The sequence below is a fragment of the Calliopsis andreniformis genome, chromosome 5, assembly GCF_051401765.1.
Source record: "Calliopsis andreniformis isolate RMS-2024a chromosome 5, iyCalAndr_principal, whole genome shotgun sequence".
Lineage (NCBI taxonomy): Eukaryota > Metazoa > Arthropoda > Insecta > Hymenoptera > Andrenidae > Calliopsis > Calliopsis andreniformis.
The window spans coordinates 230,956-250,170 of record NC_135066.1 but is presented as its reverse complement, the minus strand read 5'-3'; the positions used below and the strand labels follow the sequence as shown (position 1 = coordinate 250,170).

At 30.6% G+C, this 19,215-nt stretch overlaps 7 protein-coding genes across 13 annotated transcripts; 4 read left to right on the top strand and 3 right to left on the bottom strand.

Moving 5' to 3' along the window:
- The first annotated feature begins 330 nt into the window (after nucleotides 1-330).
- On the top strand, nucleotides 331-1,726 carry LOC143179975 (transmembrane protein 216). The gene is made up of 3 exons (XM_076379458.1): nucleotides 331-686; nucleotides 759-794; nucleotides 876-1,726. Exon 3 carries the CDS (start codon nucleotides 1,091-1,093, stop codon nucleotides 1,517-1,519), a length of 429 nt encoding a protein of 142 aa, XP_076235573.1. The 5' UTR covers nucleotides 331-686; nucleotides 759-794; nucleotides 876-1,090; the 3' UTR covers nucleotides 1,520-1,726.
- Nucleotides 1,727-2,280: 554 nt separating this feature from the next.
- LOC143179809 (adenosine 3'-phospho 5'-phosphosulfate transporter 1) lies at nucleotides 2,281-5,895 on the bottom strand. 2 transcript variants are annotated; one of them, XM_076379187.1, is made up of 9 exons: nucleotides 5,807-5,895; nucleotides 4,748-5,005; nucleotides 4,422-4,630; nucleotides 4,134-4,336; nucleotides 3,313-3,537; nucleotides 3,076-3,226; nucleotides 2,791-3,002; nucleotides 2,571-2,696; nucleotides 2,281-2,478 (listed from the first exon to the last, which is right to left on the bottom strand). In XM_076379187.1, the coding sequence occupies exons 2-9, from the start codon at nucleotides 4,777-4,779 to the stop codon at nucleotides 2,311-2,313; spliced, it is 1,326 nt and encodes a 441-aa protein (XP_076235302.1). In that variant the 5' UTR covers nucleotides 4,780-5,005; nucleotides 5,807-5,895; the 3' UTR covers nucleotides 2,281-2,310. The 2 variants fall into 2 exon arrangements, with proteins under 2 accessions (XP_076235302.1, XP_076235301.1); XM_076379186.1 differs by lacking the exon at nucleotides 5,807-5,895 and adding an exon at nucleotides 5,090-5,402.
- Dnk (deoxynucleoside kinase) lies at nucleotides 5,870-7,727 on the top strand. 2 transcript variants are annotated; one of them, XM_076379189.1, is made up of 5 exons: nucleotides 5,870-6,213; nucleotides 6,625-6,821; nucleotides 6,884-7,133; nucleotides 7,210-7,506; nucleotides 7,594-7,727. In XM_076379189.1, exons 1-5 carry the CDS (start codon nucleotides 6,177-6,179, stop codon nucleotides 7,632-7,634), a joined length of 822 nt encoding a protein of 273 aa, XP_076235304.1. In that variant the 5' UTR covers nucleotides 5,870-6,176; the 3' UTR covers nucleotides 7,635-7,727. The 2 variants fall into 2 exon arrangements, with proteins under 2 accessions (XP_076235304.1, XP_076235305.1); XM_076379190.1 differs by lacking the exon at nucleotides 5,870-6,213 and adding an exon at nucleotides 6,275-6,339.
- Nucleotides 7,627-9,887, bottom strand: Imd (death domain-containing immune deficiency protein). The gene is made up of 4 exons (XM_076379191.1): nucleotides 9,749-9,887; nucleotides 8,720-9,061; nucleotides 8,319-8,647; nucleotides 7,627-8,229 (listed from the first exon to the last, which is right to left on the bottom strand). The coding sequence occupies exons 2-4, from the start codon at nucleotides 9,048-9,050 to the stop codon at nucleotides 8,086-8,088; spliced, it is 804 nt and encodes a 267-aa protein (XP_076235306.1). The 5' UTR covers nucleotides 9,051-9,061; nucleotides 9,749-9,887; the 3' UTR covers nucleotides 7,627-8,085.
- An 82-nt stretch (nucleotides 9,888-9,969) lies between these two features.
- Nucleotides 9,970-11,576, top strand: LOC143179810 (uncharacterized). The gene is made up of 5 exons (XM_076379188.1): nucleotides 9,970-10,108; nucleotides 10,279-10,442; nucleotides 10,500-10,898; nucleotides 10,980-11,161; nucleotides 11,242-11,576. Exons 2-5 carry the CDS (start codon nucleotides 10,302-10,304, stop codon nucleotides 11,525-11,527), a joined length of 1,008 nt encoding a protein of 335 aa, XP_076235303.1. The 5' UTR covers nucleotides 9,970-10,108; nucleotides 10,279-10,301; the 3' UTR covers nucleotides 11,528-11,576.
- A 73-nt stretch (nucleotides 11,577-11,649) lies between these two features.
- LOC143179813 (protein C1orf43 homolog) lies at nucleotides 11,650-17,215 on the top strand. Of its 4 annotated transcripts, none has more exons than XR_013002025.1 (5): nucleotides 11,650-12,193; nucleotides 12,370-12,526; nucleotides 12,604-12,823; nucleotides 12,936-13,213; nucleotides 13,283-14,002. XR_013002025.1 is itself a non-coding variant. In XM_076379192.1 (4 exons), the coding sequence occupies exons 1-4, from the start codon at nucleotides 12,035-12,037 to the stop codon at nucleotides 13,126-13,128; spliced, it is 729 nt and encodes a 242-aa protein (XP_076235307.1). In that variant the 5' UTR covers nucleotides 11,650-12,034; the 3' UTR covers nucleotides 13,129-14,002. The 4 variants fall into 4 exon arrangements, 1 of the variants encoding a protein (XP_076235307.1); XR_013002023.1 differs by lacking the exon at nucleotides 13,283-14,002 and adding an exon at nucleotides 16,930-17,215 and having other exon boundaries at nucleotides 12,035-12,193; XR_013002022.1 differs by lacking the exon at nucleotides 13,283-14,002 and adding an exon at nucleotides 16,930-17,215 and having other exon boundaries at nucleotides 12,035-12,193; nucleotides 12,936-13,222.
- On the bottom strand, nucleotides 13,327-17,826 carry LOC143179807 (focadhesin). 2 transcript variants are annotated; one of them, XM_076379185.1, is made up of 9 exons: nucleotides 17,623-17,826; nucleotides 17,424-17,520; nucleotides 17,282-17,350; nucleotides 17,050-17,204; nucleotides 16,781-16,978; nucleotides 16,255-16,703; nucleotides 13,988-16,169; nucleotides 13,591-13,906; nucleotides 13,327-13,488 (listed from the first exon to the last, which is right to left on the bottom strand). In XM_076379185.1, exons 2-9 carry the CDS (start codon nucleotides 17,475-17,477, stop codon nucleotides 13,327-13,329), a joined length of 3,585 nt encoding a protein of 1,194 aa, XP_076235300.1. In that variant the 5' UTR covers nucleotides 17,478-17,520; nucleotides 17,623-17,826. The 2 variants fall into 2 exon arrangements, with proteins under 2 accessions (XP_076235300.1, XP_076235299.1); XM_076379184.1 differs by having other exon boundaries at nucleotides 17,424-17,826.
- Between the last annotated feature and the right edge of the window lie 1,389 nt (nucleotides 17,827-19,215).

Below are 19,215 nucleotides of genomic sequence, written 5' to 3'. Positions count from 1 at the left end.
ACTTCATTAAACCGATATATTTCTATTGTGTAGTGGAAATCGATTAATATATACTATGTATATATGTACTATGAGTATACATTGTATTTAATAAAGGAAAATTCAGACTTTTTTCATAGATGTAAGGTTTCTTCCATAGATGTAAGGTTCCTCAGGATACATAGCATGTATATAGTGTATAGATAGCGTTCAAGTATAATTCGTAACTTATCTCATTTAATACACTCTTTAGGATAGCGTGTTTCAAATCGACTTCCTTCAAATACAATTCCTCTTTTCTCATTTGGTAACACTGTCGCTACCCTCGAATTAATCCATCCATTCGTCATGAAAATATAGGTAACACTTGCTCACTAGCGAATGCTACAAATGAATCTCCCTTTAATCTATACGATTTCGTAATTGAGGCGTAATTCTATGTGCACTAAAAATGAAGCACGAAAAATAGGCAATTTTAAAGGCATAAAGGGAAAATATTACCGTAGTTCTTGATATAGAACGAATTCATTTGTATTTATGTTCATATGATATGTATGTAAACATATATGTATGTTACGTGCACACATAGTTCTAACCAAATCTGCTGCTATTGATATTACGATTATAATTTTATGAAAAAGAGTTTTCATAATTCGTTGTAATAAACATAAAGATATCTCTATATTTCTGAAACTTTATGTATGCTTGTACGTATTTATAAAATGCTTAAGAGTGAGTACAATTATAATTGATATTGACAAATATTGATCACGTTACAGGAAGCTTGGTTGAATTTTGGGAATTCTGAGTAAAAGGTAAATTGCTAAATGAAAAGTGATTACGGGTCGAATAAATAAATCTAATTGTCTACGTATATTATTCTTGGCTTACTACAGAACGCCTAATAAGAAATGACTAGGAAGAGTATTTCAATGAACTAATAGAACTGAACTGACAAAACTACAAAAGGAAGGTGGCAAGATATTTTATTTAAGTAATTCCAAATGGGATAAATTACAATGGACATTTGCCATGACAAAAGAATATTCGCCCCAAAAATATACAAATGAAATAAATGAAAAATCTTTCATATCGATAAAAGTTTGATAGAATGCCTACGATAGCCAGTTCCTCCTTAACTTATGAAATTCTCATGTACCTAAATTCCTTTTATTTTGGTATGTTTGCCATTTGTGAATTAGGCATGGGATTCTTTAAGGCTGCAAATTTGCCTTCCCCTGGTACAAGCACAACATTGACAGAATTTGCACTGTTATTCTTTCTCATAGCCACAGAGGGTGCTAGAATTTATTTTGGGAGAAAAGGAAATCTGACAGAACATGGCCAACCAATTTTTATTGGAGTTGTTCTGACTATACCTAGTTCTTTAGCAACGCTGTATTTTTTAATCTGGCAAAATTATGTACTTAGATTGGAAGTAATTCTTTGTAGTATACAGTTAGTACTTTTGGCATCTGAATTAATCATTTCAATTTTGTGCCTTATAGCTATTTACCGTCCTCCATCTCTTGAAGAATGAGTCTTGACACTTTGAAAATTTGCTTGACACTGATATTTTAATTACATTAACTAACAATTTTAAACTACATTCGCTTACACTATACATATAATGTTTGTATATCAATAAAAGTTTCAATCAACTTTGCATATGCTTACAAATGTCACAGAACTTCAACATATATATTATGTAATGCATGAAAATAAAAAAAGAAACAAAAATATACAATTCTTTAGTATTTAATTCTCACGCTACCATATTTGTTTACTAATTATAAATTAGCGAATTAACGTATATACTGTAAACTGTTTGCGTACGTAACAACGTAATTAGTAGAAAAATTATGATAATTGTTGCATTTAATTGGTAAATTAGACAACTACTAACTCGCGATAACTGCACAATCATAAGATATAATGTTTCTACTTCTTATATTTCTAATATCATTTTTTTACGACTTTGTACACGATGTTTCTGATAAAATAAATACTTGACAAATAAATAATTATATTAAACTTACATACTTCAAAACTACCAACTTTTTAAGACACAATAAACAGTACCTTCTATAGTAGAGTATAGCGTGACATAATAAATATTGAAAATGATTGTTAGATAAATAAATGTATTGTTAAACATTTGTAAAAACTTTATAAAAATAACGTTGGAACTACATGATCATTACATTATATAGGTAGATAGATTATTTATTCTCGATAATTAGATATACGGAATAAAATATACACACGCATAAAAAAGAAATGCAAATAAAATAATACAAATTTTGTTTGACAGGCTTTTTATTCGTGTAATTAATCTTTTATACTATTCGCCGTAGCTCTACGTCTTCTAATCGCACGCAGTCGATTATTACAATATATTCGTAAAAATACTGAACCAAATACTAATAGTATGCCGGCTATACCAATAGTCGTTACGCGATGATGATATATCAAACAAGATAATAATATAGCCAAACCCTAAAAGAATAAAATAAATGTATATCTTCGCATGTATTGTAAAAATAAAGTATTCAACGAACAGTGAGAAATATACAAAAAAAGAGTATTACCTGTCGAATGGTCATCATAATAACAAATGTCACTGGTCCAAATTTAGAAATTGTATAGAAAATATATAATTGGCCACTCGCAGAGCAAATTGATATCAGTAAGCAATCCGTAATGAATCTAGGATACTATAACGATAGAAATTTTAATATCGTATTGCAGATCATTATAAAATTATTATTGCCATTCTATTTCTATTCTATCAGATTCAGCTTTAGTCACCTTTATCATAAACGAAAATATGAGAGGAAAACTGGACTGCTGAAACAAGGACATTGCAGTTAATAAACATGAAAACATATTAACTGCACACATCATCTGTACGCTTGTTGCACCATATTCCACGAACAATGCATTTTGCCAGGTACTTGTAAAACTATCTAATAGTAAGTAACCTCCTAAGAGAACAATACCAGAGATGGTTGTAGCTCCATCTAAAAATATTAAAATAATGGTAACAAAAATAAAAAATTCACAGATGTGCACAAACTATATAAAAAACTTTACCATTTTTATAATCAGAACTATCTAACATAAACAATGTCATTCCAATAGATATAAGTATGGCTGTAACATATTCATAATACTCATATGTAGCATGAGAAACTATTTTTCCCATTATCATTACTGGAATTATTTTAGATGCTTTTGCCAATACCTAAAAATACACAGACATGTTAAATTAAAATTATATAAAAAATTGATAATGTAAATTAATAAAGGCAACAATAAAATAACAATTACCTGTGTTGGAAAACTAACATACTTTAGTGCTTCATATTGACACCAACTGCTCATAATATTTGACAAGGAACAAAAGGCGTATTTGTAAAGTGGTGCTTTGTGTTGTGGTTGCCTCTGAACTAACAAATACAATCCTGACATCAAGAATGCAAGAATTCGATTTACAAATACTAAAAATTGAGAATCTTGGAAACGGTCCTTGCTGCCAGCAGCATTTTCATATTCCTGAGGAACAAATTATTTTATATCACAGAAATTTTTTATGCATATATCTCAGAGAGACAGCATCAGACCACATTATATGGCAACATTTATAACTGCAATCTGTAATTTATTCTGTTGCAATTTATTCTTCTTAACCTGCACTTAAATGTAGTTTTATGATAATATCAAAATTATAATCTTAAAGAAATATAACTTTAAGGATTCTCTGAAGCATCGTGGGTATTATTATTGGTACCCATACCGTGTTTGGTGTAATGAAGGAGCAAAAAACATCATCTTCAGAACTTTGTTTCACAGAAAGCCTGGATCTCCTAGAAGTAGCAACTAGATGATTCACATTGTGATTCTGAAATCTAAGTTAACGAAATGTCCTTGTACATGGACATTTAACACAGGCAATGCATACTTGTGAAACGATTGTTAAAATCAGTTGTTTAATTTTTCAAATAACTGTCTTACAGTTATTATGCAGAATATATTTTTCCAGAACAATTTCTAATAGAATATGTTTTGCGTCTTCATAAATTAATTTGTATGGTATGACTTATAGCATTGTAGATATCAAACAATTACGATAGAAATCAAATAAATAATACCTGTGTCATTATCTTCTCTTGTAAATAACCCCATGTTAAATAACTGACTTGCAATCCAAAGAAGCAATAGAAAAGTAAGAGAGCATCTTGCATAAAAGTACGTTGATTATGATTAGATGCAGTTGTATAAGAGGCGTCCAAAAGACCTGTTTCACAATGGCCCACAAAACATGAATGTATCAGCCTAGATATACATCCTTTACCTGCTCAAACATGACATATTTTCAGACAAAAGTTATATATTTTCTTTGAATTTTTAAATCTTCAAATCTTTTTATTTTCAATTACCTCCTCTCTGAATATATTTAGTATGACGTACATATTTGTAAATTAAGCAACCAGGTAATAACACAGTAGCATAACTTAATATATTTAAACATAATCGAACAGCCCAATTGTACGAAGAAGCCTTTAAAAATTTGTCTCCTGTATTTACAAGAGATTTAATGATTTCACTAGCTCCAAATACAAGGCTCACTGATAACAGTAGCAATGCACTATAGAAAAAATGATTTTTTGTAAAACCTCAACTCAACTACTATAGAGCATTGTTTTGTGGCAAAAATAGATATTGAAGAATATAAAACACTATTATTCACGTTTATGAAACTTACCAAATGATAACATCACCCACAAAATTTCGCATTGTTGCTTATTGTAGTCGAATTATGGGATACAAATGATTATTAATCAATAAGTTATTTTATAACCTTGCTTTTCAACATTAAATATCTTTCAATTACGATCAGTGATGTGAAAACATAAAAAATTGTATAGCATCGATTTACAATTAATATTGCATTACATGTTGCATACGGATATAACATGCAATATTTGTTAAATTATAATTTTGCATGCTTATAAAGGTTTATCTGAGAACAAGATATATAATTCATCAATAATCATCGATGAGGACTACACAATATACAATATTCCGATTGATAATTTAAAAGTACCGAGGAATAATTTATCAAATCATTTTTTAAAGTTGATCGCATCTTTCTAGTAATTAATGACAAATCCATGTCTATTAAAGAAAGAGATATACCAAATTTTGATATCGATTTTTATTTAGCACTCGCATATTTTTTCTTATTATCGACAGTATCGACCAATTTCTTCACCTCCAGATATCTATTGTACGCAAATATCCGGTTTTTCTTTTTCACCTTCAGTTAAGGATCATCATTGAAGAAATCCATGTAAGGATATATTTCATCAATGGGAAGGTAAGTTATCTACTATAAGAAGCACATGCTACTACTAACTAGTAGTTAATGTTCAATATTAGAAGTCATCAAAGAAATGGGCCGTAGGTGTGTCAATTCCTAACATTATGTTTTTAAATAAAAGTAATTTCGAAAATCAAATCGTTCTATTTTTTACTAATCACACAACTAAATGTAACATTAAATTCGATTCAAATTTGACAATGTATTTCAAATTCTATAAATATATTCCCTTTTTATCAATTTTATGTTTCAGCTATTAAAATAGCTGAAAATTATCAGATATATAATGTTAATTCATCATTTGTTATATAAATAAATTTACACGTTAGTAATACTAAACATGGATAGAAATTTTGCTTTGATGGTAAGTTGAATTATGCTCCGTCTGTATCGTTTTACCTAATCAGTATTAATTAGTGACGAACTGGCACTAGTACTAACCAATCAAATTTCTTTTCAACCAACCATTTTCTTCGCTAGCCGCTAACACGTGTTAGGGTTGCTTCACACTATCCTGCACAGCGGCAAGCTAGCCTTTGTTAAATACCTACTGGTATTCACCTATGCCGGCTTACAATCACCAATGGAACCACCTAAACCTCATTAGAAGAAAATTTGACGAAGACTAATCTGTCGTTTGCTAGACGAATAGTGTGAAGCAGCCCTTACTTTATAATTCACATATAACATGAATACACTATGGTTGTGTATTGAAATCATTTGTAGACGAATTATTTTAAGGAAAGACGCATTATTTATTTCTTACGATTGATTAATTTCATTCTATCAAATAAGAAATTAAACGATAAAAATGTTGACACTAATACGTATTGCGTCATCTATTACAGGTAAGCATGCTTTAATCCCTACTTTGAAAAATACTAACCCAACATGGAGATACATAAACAGCCTCACTGTACAAGTTTAGGCGGGAATTCTGTCAATTGCGTTGTGAGCGTTCCATTGCAGATAAAGTATACAAATAAATTGATCATTCGATATGTTTGTGTTATTTGATTTTACGAAACTCAGAGTAGTGTTGTAAAAATTTATTTATCGTACGATTCATTGAATGTGACGTATTTTTTAATATCATCGAATTATTGAAATCATCTTCTAACATTGATTGAAATCTGGCCTTCTGTTTCACTTGATATATCTTTTAATGCTCATGAGATGTTAATCTTCAATATTTTTCTTTTATGAATGAAATTAATACTATATTTCTTCCTTTTCTTCTTTTTTTTTTTCTCTTAAAGGTAAAACTTTGAACTTAATGTCAATAAAAATGTCCAGCCCTGGCAAATTATACAAACGTCCATTCACGGTATGTATAGAGGGCAATATAGGAAGTGGCAAAACAACATTTCTAAGTCATTTTAAACAATTTAACAATACAACTGTTTTACAAGAACCAGTAGAACTTTGGCAGAATGTAGCAGGAACAAATTTATTGGTAAGATTTTTTGAATTTACTTACATAAAACAAAGGTAACTAATACATGTTGTAAAAATTAGGAACTGATGTATAGTAATCCTGCACGTTATGCATTTTTATTTCAATCATATGTGCAATTAACGATGTTTCAACTTCACACATATGAAAGTCCATTTCCATATAAAATCATGGAGAGGTCAGTGTATAGTGCAAGATGTTTTATTGAAAATATGAAACGTACAAATATGTTACAAGATGTAGAAATCATGGTTTTGAATGATTGGCATGACTGGTGTATAAAAAATGCTAATATAGAAACAGATTTAATTGGTAATACATTTATAAATTAAACTAACTCAGTATCATTATTTTATATTGATTGTTTTTCTTTTTCTTTTTAAAATAGTTTACTTAAGAACAACTCCAGAAGTTGTATATCAGAGAATGAAGGCAAGAGCAAGAAAAGAGGAAAATTTAGTTTCATTAGAATATTTGAAACAAATTCATAACATTCACGATGAATGGCTTTATTATCAAACATTATTTACTGTACCAGCACCAGTTTTAATACTAAATGGGGATAAAAGTTTAGAAGAAATGTTAGTAGAGTTTGAAAACTGTAAAAATCGAATTTTTGATAAGAGAATAGAAGTCAGAGGCGAAGCAATAAATATTTCCACGCTACCACCGTCATGGTCTGTTGGTATGTCTGACTGACAAATAGAATGATATTTTTTAATAAATGTTTCCAATTGTACATACAATCGAAACCGAATACTCTTACTTTTAGGTCAGTGTCTAGCAATTAACGGTTTCAATTGTTTGTATTGAATTCAATTTATAGTACTTTTATACCTAATATTGTATATTTAAAATTTGTACATACGTAAGAAATATAATATTGCATAATAATTTCAATTCCCCTATTTTATACAATAAAATGTAATTAAAGTAGACATAGGTATAATACGAATTTGTACAATGCGACACAAAATTGGAATGTAACTCCTGTATTATACAAAGACAGTGACCCATTGCACTATGTTTTGCAATATGAATTACAAGTGTAAGAACTAACAGTGTAAAATTACCTTATATATTATGGTAATTACAAGTATTGTAACAAGATTGTAACAAATGGAATAATAATTAATTTGAAGATAAAAATGATCAGAAAACATTATTTTGCTAATCTTACGATAGAATACACGTTTATGTACAAGACCGCATACACTCGTCGTATCATATTACACAATATAATGGCAAAATGTAAAATTACGAGCTATTGACTCGACTGCGCACGAAAAGTAACTAATCGTTCTGCACAATCGTATTCTTCGCAAGTCCATAATACATTTACTAAATTACCAATTTTTGCGTCTTTGGTATTAGCTTGTTTCCAATCGAGAAATATTTGATATATTACCTAAAACAGAAGCTATGTAAGTACACGAAAGATCTTAGATTATTCAGCAAAAGAATACATATTATTAATTGAATCATAATTGTATTTACTTCACTTATTCCCCTAAATCTATAATTTTCTTCAAATTGTTCAATTTGACCATCTGAGTATAACAATCTCCTAGCAACATCTCTCCAGCCATGTCCAATGTGAGTTTTGATAATAAATATATCTCGTAAAGTAATTTCGTCGGTGCAACTGCACAAATGCTCGACTTTTGCAGGCATTTGTCGAATTTCTGATTTGTTCCACGATTTATCCGAAGATGCTTCATGTTTCATGGAGAACTGATTAATGTTGCAAATATAACTAGTTTTCGAACCAATTTTTACCCCATTTGAATTAATTATATTGTAATTTACAACACGTGTCCCTTGTGCTGTAATAAGGGAAATTAATAGGTATCGATATATCGCTATCAGAGATAACGGATTACACTTGCAATACTTACACTGTTTTGATTTCGTTTTTGTTTTAATATTTGGTTTTTTATGCTGTTTTGTGTAACTCGCTGAACATTTCGAATCATCACAGTCTCGCTCTGAGGCGGAAGCATTAGTATTTGTAGGTACGGCACCGTTTGGTAAATTATCTTTTATTTCCGACGACGTTGTGTCCTTTGACATAACTGGCACAGATTCAGCCTTGCCCTTTGTTTCGTCATTCACCGCATCCGAATTCAAATTGTGCGTATATCCCTTAATTTCTATCCGCGGTGGATCGGGTTTCGCATCAGTTGTTAACATATGGAAGCGACGTGATAAATCCGAAAATATTGGCATTTTCTATAAAGCTGGTATTATTTTATTATTAAATGACAGTACAGACGTTCCGAAATTTACTACTTATATACGCGCGCGTATTATATTGCACGCACACAGTAAAAGTAGCATTAACGAGCAACTTTGAAAAAGAGAACAGTGTTGCTTGTGTACATACATACATACGTACATATGAAATGTACATGTGTACATTGTACTTTTTTCTGGGAAATGTAGTAACAGATTCCGTAAAATTTACAAGTTTAACTAAACTCGTCTTTTGATAACGAATCACCATAGACTTTTATCAATCGTCCCTAAAGCATAATAACCTAACAATTCTAAGTCTCTTACTCTTTAATTGCGTGTTTCATTGATTACAAAAGAAAACAAATGAAATAATCAACACGGATAGTTGTGCCTAACATTTAGAGATTTCATATTTGGGTTTTTCCAGAAACGAAACTGGTTCTTCCACTCACAACTAAATGACCGTTGTCATTGTCAAGCATTGATAAACAAATTGCATAGAACATGGATAAACTTCAAACGAAGAAATGCTTTAATTTCCTCCATTATTTTTCATTTTATTCAAAACATTATGCGATCAACAAATTAGATCCTATTATTTTATTTCGTATAAAATGAAAAATTCTTTGAATATTATGAATGCGACGCATTTAAGTAATAAATAACACAAGCTCTCTGTATGTACTTACATCTATGCACCATTCTATAGTATGAGTTTTTAATTAAAACGTAAACGATTGAAATAAAATATTAATGACAAGAAGTAAACTGTACAAATGAATATATTGAAATTTTAATATGATGTCAAAACGAATTGGAGTTAAAGTTCTTCGATTTTCACTTTTTTCGTGCTAAACATTTGCCTCCTATTTTATTGCTCGAAATACTTAGTGTATTATTTTTTGAAATAAATTTCACCCATTTATTCGTCAACAATAATATTTCTTGCAAGTAAAATCTAGCGATCACTATATTATCATATTTTTCCGTTAACCTCTCGATAGTCAGAATTTGACGATACGCACCTACGAACGACTCATGAGCAACTGGTAAGTTTTTAATTGTTTCTATATACCTACATACATAAATAAACTTTTATATTAATAATATGCAACATACGTATGTGCATTCATTAAAACAATCTCCACAGTTTCAAATTCTACTTACGAAAATTGTAAATAATTTAATAATTAATTTTCACATTCTTGTTCAAATATAGATAGAAGAAAATTCTGAATTACTATGAGAAACATGAATCAGATAAATGTTCTAAAAACTTATGCATTATCAAACTATTCTGTTGCAAAATTAAGAGCAATTAAACAACAATTAAAAGAAGATATTAATCAGGCTGATCCTTTATGGAAGATTATAACAAATAAGGTTGGTATTATTGATAAGTATACTATGTAAGCCCATATATGATGCGTTATTCTTAAGGTGGAAGAACCATACATAGATGAAGAAGAAGCAACAGATGAGAGCAACTATGACAACAATGATGTATCCAAAATGCCAGATTGTACTCAATTTCCAATAACTCAATTCTATTTTACACAATGTGGTACTAATCTTGATAATGGAGTTAAACAGGCATCTATACAAAAGCTGGATATTGTAGAATGTTTATATGAGGAATTAGAACATCCTAATGGAAAATTAGACTTGAGCCAATTAGAAAATTTATTGGATAATGAATTAGAAGAAATAGTCTGTCAGTTAGAAAGAAAATTAACCATTACAGGTACCTATAATCTTTGCTGTTCCATGAATTATATGACATTAAAGCAACGAATAAAATATGCAACAATATTTTATAACTTCGTACTATTACCAAAGGTAATCTATAAGATAGATCTATAAGTTTCAAAGTTTTTAAAATCTAACGCTAATATTAAGGTATTTACGATTGCTGTGTAGATAATTGCCTTAGAAAAACCTTCAAGATTATTATTATCTGGTATTACAGAATGTGTGCAAAAATTTCCAGATGATATACAAAAATTCATTTTTACCCCTCTTTTAAATGTTGATCTGAAAGATACATCTGTTATTTATACTATAACAAATACTTTAGAATCTCAAAAAAATATACTTCTTATGTAGGTATTTGTATTCCTATTAATCATTTTTATTGCTGTACACTATGTTCTATTAGAAAATAACTTGTATTGTTTTTCAGAGAATTTCTGTTACACGTAAAAGAACTCAAACCATGGCATATTACCATTTTACACAATTTAATATCTACTAAGACAGATAGTGCTACAAATGATAAACTTGTACAATTATTATCAAAGAAAGCACTTGATTTTGCTAAAGATAAAGATTATGGAAAGTTTGTATTATTGTTCATAAAAGAAAAAAGAAATTTTGGAGAACAACAAAAACATCTATTATGGGAAATAGCCAATGTAAATCAGACATTATTCAAGAGACCCATACAAAATATATTAAAAATTATATAACTTGTGCAAATGCTGTGTGTAAAATAATAAATACACAATGTTCTCGATTCCTGTATCGTATTATATCGTATCGTAACGTTTCGTATCGTATCGTATCGTATCGTATCGTATCGTATCGTATCGTATCGTTACCGTATCGTATGTTGTATCGTACTTTTATCGTTCTTTCTGTACACTTTGAGTTGGAAAAATTTGTAACATTTTTGATAGTAGACAATATGAATGAAAGAATGACATGAGTTTGAAACATTTCAGTTTCAAAGTTATTATAAACATGTGATGACATGTAGTCTAGAATTCATGAAATTCACTGTTATTGTAAAGTAACGAATATTGCGCGAATATGCATGTCAGTTTGTGATTTATCGATATTTTTTGTTGTAGTCTTTTTTATTAAACAGTTTACATAATTTTTATTATTTTACAATAGTAAGATAATAATTTTATTGAATCAACTACATATGTATATACATAGCTGTACATATTGTACAAAGTGCACAGGTAGATATGACGGAAGAACTTTCTGGTGTGACAATAGTAATATTTATTGCAGCAGGAGTACTAACGATACTATTGTTATTTATTTTTGCAAAACGTCAAATTATGAGATTTGCATTACGATCACGTCGTGGTCCTCACATTCCTATCGGACACGATGCCAGAAAGGTACAAATATTTATATAGGTTATGCTGCGTATAAAATTCTGAAGACAATTAAAAAGGTTAAAATATAGTTCGAAGTTGAATTATTTTTGTTTAGGCATATAATTATTTAGTTTATGTATGTACATTTTCTACATATAAAGTTTGATATTACAATATCTTTTGTTTTACTCATTTAGTCGCTTAAGAAGGAAATTGAAAGACGAATTGAAGTAATACCAAGAATTCAGTATGAACCACAACTTATTAGTGATCCAAGATTGATTGTGACACCCCGGACACTAGTTCCTCCCCATTATTACAGATTAAGAGCAGTAGATGATATTAAAACTTTAGGTAATATCATTTATGCTTCTCTTCTGATATATTCAAGTTTCAAGTGCAAAACAATCTCTCATTCGTTATTTTTGTAGAAGCTGAAATTACTAAATATGATAACTGTTTAAAAAGACATCCATCCGAAAATTTACGAGCATATCTCCTTGCTACATTAGCTACACCATTGAACGGAAGTGGACAAAGATTAATTCATCAATTTTGTGATTTATATGAACATGCACGGCACGATCCAACTGAATTTGGAGATGAGGAATATCAAGTTTATACAAGATTGTTTCTTAAATTAATGGATGCGTATGTATCATTTTCTTAAATTTTGAAAAATTGAAAAAGTATACAATCCTATAGCTTAATTAATTAAGTGTGATAAAGAAGATAATAATTTTAAAGTCAATTGTTTATCTAGAGCCCGCTTACTAAAATCATATCCAAGTAGTAGAAAGTCCAGTCCAAGTCGAACACCCATAAAAAAGAATGTGGAGACTAAGCGAAATATACTAGAGCCTAGAATGAAATTACCAGAAGACCAAACATTAACTGGATCACGGCCCAATACATTAACTGTGTTGGCTCTAGACAACAGTGAGACATCTGTTTAGCATTATGAACTCTATCGCATACAACACCATATCTGACAAGATGCTTGTTTCTAAGTACCAGTCACTGTATAATATGGAATTACACGTAAGTGAAGTAAGTTATACCTCTCTCTTACAACTCAGTTGTAATCTAAGAATTATGTACATTATCCAGCTGCTGATTTAGACACGATTTAGACAGTTGTTGACACGTACAAGTTATAAACATATTTCGGCTTCAATTTTGATGGATAAGTACTTAGTCCATACATCTTTATAGTATGGATTATGCCTTAAATAAATTAACGCGCGTTGAAACGCACAATTATAAATATTAGGAAGAATAGTGTTTGTTCTCATATAATTCAACCATTCCATGATCTACAAATATAAAAGATGAAAGATTCGTTAGTGTACTAGTTAAGAAAAATTAAGAATAGTTGCATATTTGTACAATGTGCAAATAAAACTAAACGTAAATACCTGTGGGATTACATGTTTCCAATCCTGTCTATTAGAGAGAATTGCAAGAGCTTGGGGAAATAATTCTGTTTGCATAATGTGTGATGTAATTAGTAGATCTTGCTTCATAAGTGTACAATCTATACCTGACAAACTAATAACAGAAATCAGTAAAACGGTAGAATAGAACTGAATTTTGTTGCAATACTTTTCCGAGGGTTCTACTAAAAATCCTTGAATCCGAGTCATGAAATCAATAATCCAATTTGTGATGGATTTATCAAATCGCATCTCAGTCTGCACAGTTTGTATAATTCCAAGCAAGTAGATTTGCGCGCTTCAATAGATATCATAAAATACGGTTTCATGTATACGCTGTAGAGATTGAATAATTGTATCGGTATAATAATAATCTTACCTGGGTACGGATGCAGTTTCGTCTATAATTTCATTCAACCATGATAAAGGAAATTCAAAACGTTTTTTTAAAGCTAATGCAGCTCTAATCGCAATGGCATTCTTCAATTTATTAGGTGTTACTTCCCACCATATTTTGGGAGATGTCATTCTTTCTAGATGCTGTGTTGATAACTCCAAAGCAGCTGTAATATAGGACTCGAAACGATCGCATGTTAAATCTATTTTATCTAGAAGTTTCTCCAATATAATAGAAAGTAGTGTAGAGTTACCGTCGTGTACCTTCTGATTTCGTAACGTCTGGCCATATGAAAGCATAATATGATGAAACATGTCTATCGAATGTGTATCATTTACATTCATTTTTTCAACTATATGCTCTAATGTTATTTCTAAGAATGGTTTCATAATGCTTGGCTGTATAGATTGACACAAATCTTCAAGATTCGCATAGAGTATGGAACACTCGTTAATTTTTAAAATAAAATCCGAATCAGCTACACCTTTATATGTTAATAAGTAATTTTCTATGTTAGACTTTGCAGACGAAGATATCAATGCATGACGGCATAGGATAGAAAGAGTATATCTTTTAGTTTCGGTCGATATATCTATTATGTCGTTAAGGAAACCCCAGTTTATATTGGGCAATGGCTTTGGATATCTATAAGCAAAAATACGTAAACATTCCGTAATAATACGGTAATTGTTGTGATCAACCTTATTGCATCGCCTCAAGTATTCACCGACAGCTCTTATAACACTTTTTTCTGGTAGATATTTATAATTATGTGGTTCCCCTTGAGGCCAAACATAAATTCCAGATCGAAAACTATTCACTTCTTCGGTTATAAAAGAAATTAAAAGATCTCCTGCGACCGATAACATCATTTTATTTATTTTTTGAAGCATTTGAATCCAACAAGTACCCGGTATGTATGGAAGTATATCCTCAGGTTTCGTGGTTGCATCGATTGAAGTTTTTGTATATGCTGCTGGTAATACAAGATCACACCTAAATTCCTCTGGTAATGATTTTAAGGAAATACTCTCGATGCGGTAGGAGGCTAGAGCTTTAAGCGCAGCTTTAATAATTCTCGTATCGTTTTGTACCGTATATTTCCATAGAATCGTTATTATATCACTAATCAGTTTGTCATATTCTTCGGCATATTGGAATGAGGGATGATATGCTGCAATTTCACTAAATAATTCACAGAGCGTTTCTAAAACAATAGTACGTTTCTCTTTCTCCATTTTTGGAGCTAGAACCTTCCAGGTTGAACATATATCTATCACGGAAGCTTTACAAAGAGCAGATATGCTTTTGAGAGCAAGTGCGCTCGCTGTTCCACCATTTGTATCTGTTGAACGATTTAATATTTGCGATAACAATGGTACCAGTGTTTCTCCATGTTCGGGATGATTTTCACAAACATAGTTCATAGCTTTTGCGCAAATTGCATTCGAAAACCAGGAATGATCATTCTTCATCAAATGAATTATTGCAGCTGAAACGAATCTGTAACATCTAGGTTCTTTTCTTAGTGTCTTTAAGTACAGTTCGATCGCATAATATTTCAATTGCTTGTCACCATTTAAAAGAGTATCTAATGTATGTATCACGATTGTAACATTTTCTTTCATTGATACAAGTTCTGATATAACGAATAACAAATACTTAGATTCTATACTGTTTTTAGATTTAGTCAATTTATGTAATACTAGAGACAGTACATGAGACTCGAAGCTTTTGGTTGTTTTGCTAATGTCAACGAGTATATTACAACTTAATGTAGTTATTTGTGGATCATCTGTATGTAAGAAAAGTCCAGATAACAGTAATTTACATTTGTCTTTTAAGTCGATTGGTACACGCGACATGTTTTTTAACCATAGTACAATGTCATTCGAGTTCCAGCTATTTAGGCAATGCACAATCTCCACATAAAATCGAATGTAAAAATCAAAGTGACTAAACGTCTCAAAAATTTTGTTTAAGAACAATGTATTATCATTATTTGTACAATTTGTTGCGTTAGACACTTTTTTCATTAAATTTTGAACCATATTTAAAGCATCCGAACATAAAACTGACGGATATGCCATCCATTTTAAAATGGATGCAACCAGAGTATTTAAAAATATATTGTTGCAAGACATTTTATTTATTATCATAATACCTGTAACATAATATAATGAAAATGTGAATTAACTTTTAGGTGAAAATAGAGAAGCGTAACGCTGGTTTTATACCAAAGTACTTACAAATTTGTAAAATACTCTGCAAATAAATAGGTGGGCATAGAATAATTATTTCTGTCATCAATGTTAATGCAAGATTTCCTATACTTGTATCACACTGATCTATAATAACTGACAGTATATCAAGATTATATCTTGACTCAGAATCATTTCTTATTAGTTCTGTAGTTAAATATACGATTACTGGAAACAAAGCTGTACAGTATTTTTTATCTTTTTCTGCTATTGCCTTTTCTGCAAATTCTAAAATTCTATGGTTGGTATTTGTACAAACATAAGATTCAGTTGTACACGACCATAATAAAATTTTTGTTTGCAATTGTATGCTGTGTTTTAGCCCAATTAAAAGCTGCCAAACTGGTTGTGCACAGTAATCTGTTGAATCCAAAGATGGATTACATAAAATATATAGGAACACAGGACGTAGCATTTCTATGCTATTTTCTCTGACCCTAAAATACTTAAATTTTTAGGAAACATATGGATATAAATTTTCCTAAATGTATTATTCGTATGGTTTTATACGTACAGTGGATCTGAATGATTTAAAAGGAATGTCATTTCACTTAAAACTGTTCGCCAACTATGTTTATCCCGATTTAATATCATTATGAAAGGATGCTGTGGTATATGAAGAGTAAATGGATATATAGTTTCATTCTCCTTGATGTGTTTTAGATCCAGTAGTAACAAGCGGCCAATAGCAGTAGCAGCGACGACATTGTTTCTATAAAGTATGGCATTTTTGATGTAAGACAGAAAAGAAGTAACAAATATTACAAATTGAACGTGTTATACTTAATGGAAGATAGGTTTGATACAAAAGTGGCCAATGCTTCTCTGATGTCCCATAATTTGTCTTCGACTAAAGCAATGAGTGCCTGACAAGCAGACATACTAAGCACCATATTTGTACTATCTCGTTTTGTCAATAGCAATTTAAATTCTGCTACCTATGAGAAGGGTAAGATGCAACGTACGTTAAAATAAAATTAGTTGTACATCGATTCAGAGAAAAAAGCTCCTTTACTTTTGAAATGTGATCTGTAGTTTGGTCATCCATCTTTTTTTTAATCGAATAGATTAATTTAGATATTGCCTGTAGAGAAACATGCGAAAAAATAATTAAAATAGAAATACATGGTTGTTATTTCGAGAGGCAAATAACTCACGTGTGATATTAAAACAGGATTTGTTGATTCTAACTTGTATTCTATTTCGTCCATTTTACAGAAAAACGAATATCTGCGTTTGAATCTGAAATGCTTGCTAAATTGATATACATGAGATAGTTGATGCATTTATCGTTACTATTAAGATGGAATCTGTAATAATTGTAAAAAAGTAACAACGTTACAAAACATAACCTACCTAAATTTGTGCTTAGTCTTATGTTATGTATGTAGGTATGTAAGGATACATAAATTATTGTCCTGTAAAAAAGTTCGAACAATATATTTGTATATGAATGATATTTTAATGAAATTTAAGGAGACAGCGGTGAACGATAAAAAAGCGAATTAGAGTAACCGTCACGTAGAAAACATGCGCCTTCGCCCTTCAATGTGCACCGTGGTATGTACGTTCATTTTATATGTATATATTCTCTCAAAATAAATATAAAAAATTGATTTACTTTAATCGAAGTATCAGTATGTAGATGAATTAGATGCGTGATAGATTGATAAATTGTTAGATCATAAACAGATGTAAAGAAAAGTATAAAGAATTAAAAACAACTTATTGCAAACAGAAATGTTTAGACAAACGCAATAGGAATTTGAACGGGTTACAGATCGCGATGTGTGATTTTTCAATATATTTATTCGTATGGACAAGTTAGAGCATAGTGCACAATATATATATATATGTATGTATGTATGTATGTACGTATATATATATATATATATATGTATATTTTGTATAGTAGTCTGAGGAGAGGGATCAGAGTACATTCTGGAGTTTGAACACAATATTTTACAGTTTAACGACGAGATGCCTGCATTTCTGTACTTGCTTCTGTACGTAATGTTACTCGTATATTCATATATTCGAAGTGTATAATATGTAAAGCGTAACGACTCTATTTTTATCGTTCTAAAAACAGGAGACAGGAATAGGGGTCCTCGTTTATTACATTTACGTTACGTTACTTTACGTTACGTTACGTTACGTTACGTTACGTTTCGTTACATATCAGTCCGTCTTATGTTGTTGTTTAGTTTACTTGTACGAGGATGTCCGCAAAATGCATTATGCAACATTGTGGCAAATACATAGTACTCGTTAGAGCATATCCTTAGTCGTAGGTTGTCTCCAATTGCTAATTACACGTTTGTTCTCTGCGATTTGCACTAGTATCAGTCAAAGGATACGGGAAGTAACTGGACTAATGACTAACGAAAACTACAGATGGGAACGGAAGAATGAAATGTTGTTTACGATTAAAACCATAGCATACCCTGACACCGACAGCTGGAAGATGAAGGTGTATACGCGTGTGCAGCAGACTAACGATAAGTAGTTCATAGGATAAGTCTCGTTTATGCGTGATTGTATGCTTCGGAAGCAGGAGTTCACGAATAAACATATAATGTTTGACGATTGGAGACAACAGTCTTTCTTTTATCGCGAAACTAGCGATTAACGATCTATATTAAATTTCGTTTAAAAGCAAATACATTTTACAGTCTATACAATCCATACAATTGTTCGTCCTTGCATTTTTGTGTTGCTCTGTTTTCTTTGTCCATTGTTTCTACAGGAATTTTTTTTGTGTACAGGGAGAACAGGGCAGGTCCAGGTACTTAGGCTATCTGGGTATTTTCACAAAAAATCGTCGAGATCTTTTACATCTTCCGACTCTACCGCGTCCCGTTTGTTTTTATAAAAATCACAGCACAGCACCAGCATTTACTTTAAAGCCTGCCCATTTCTCCTTTAAACGCCCCATTAAAACTGAAG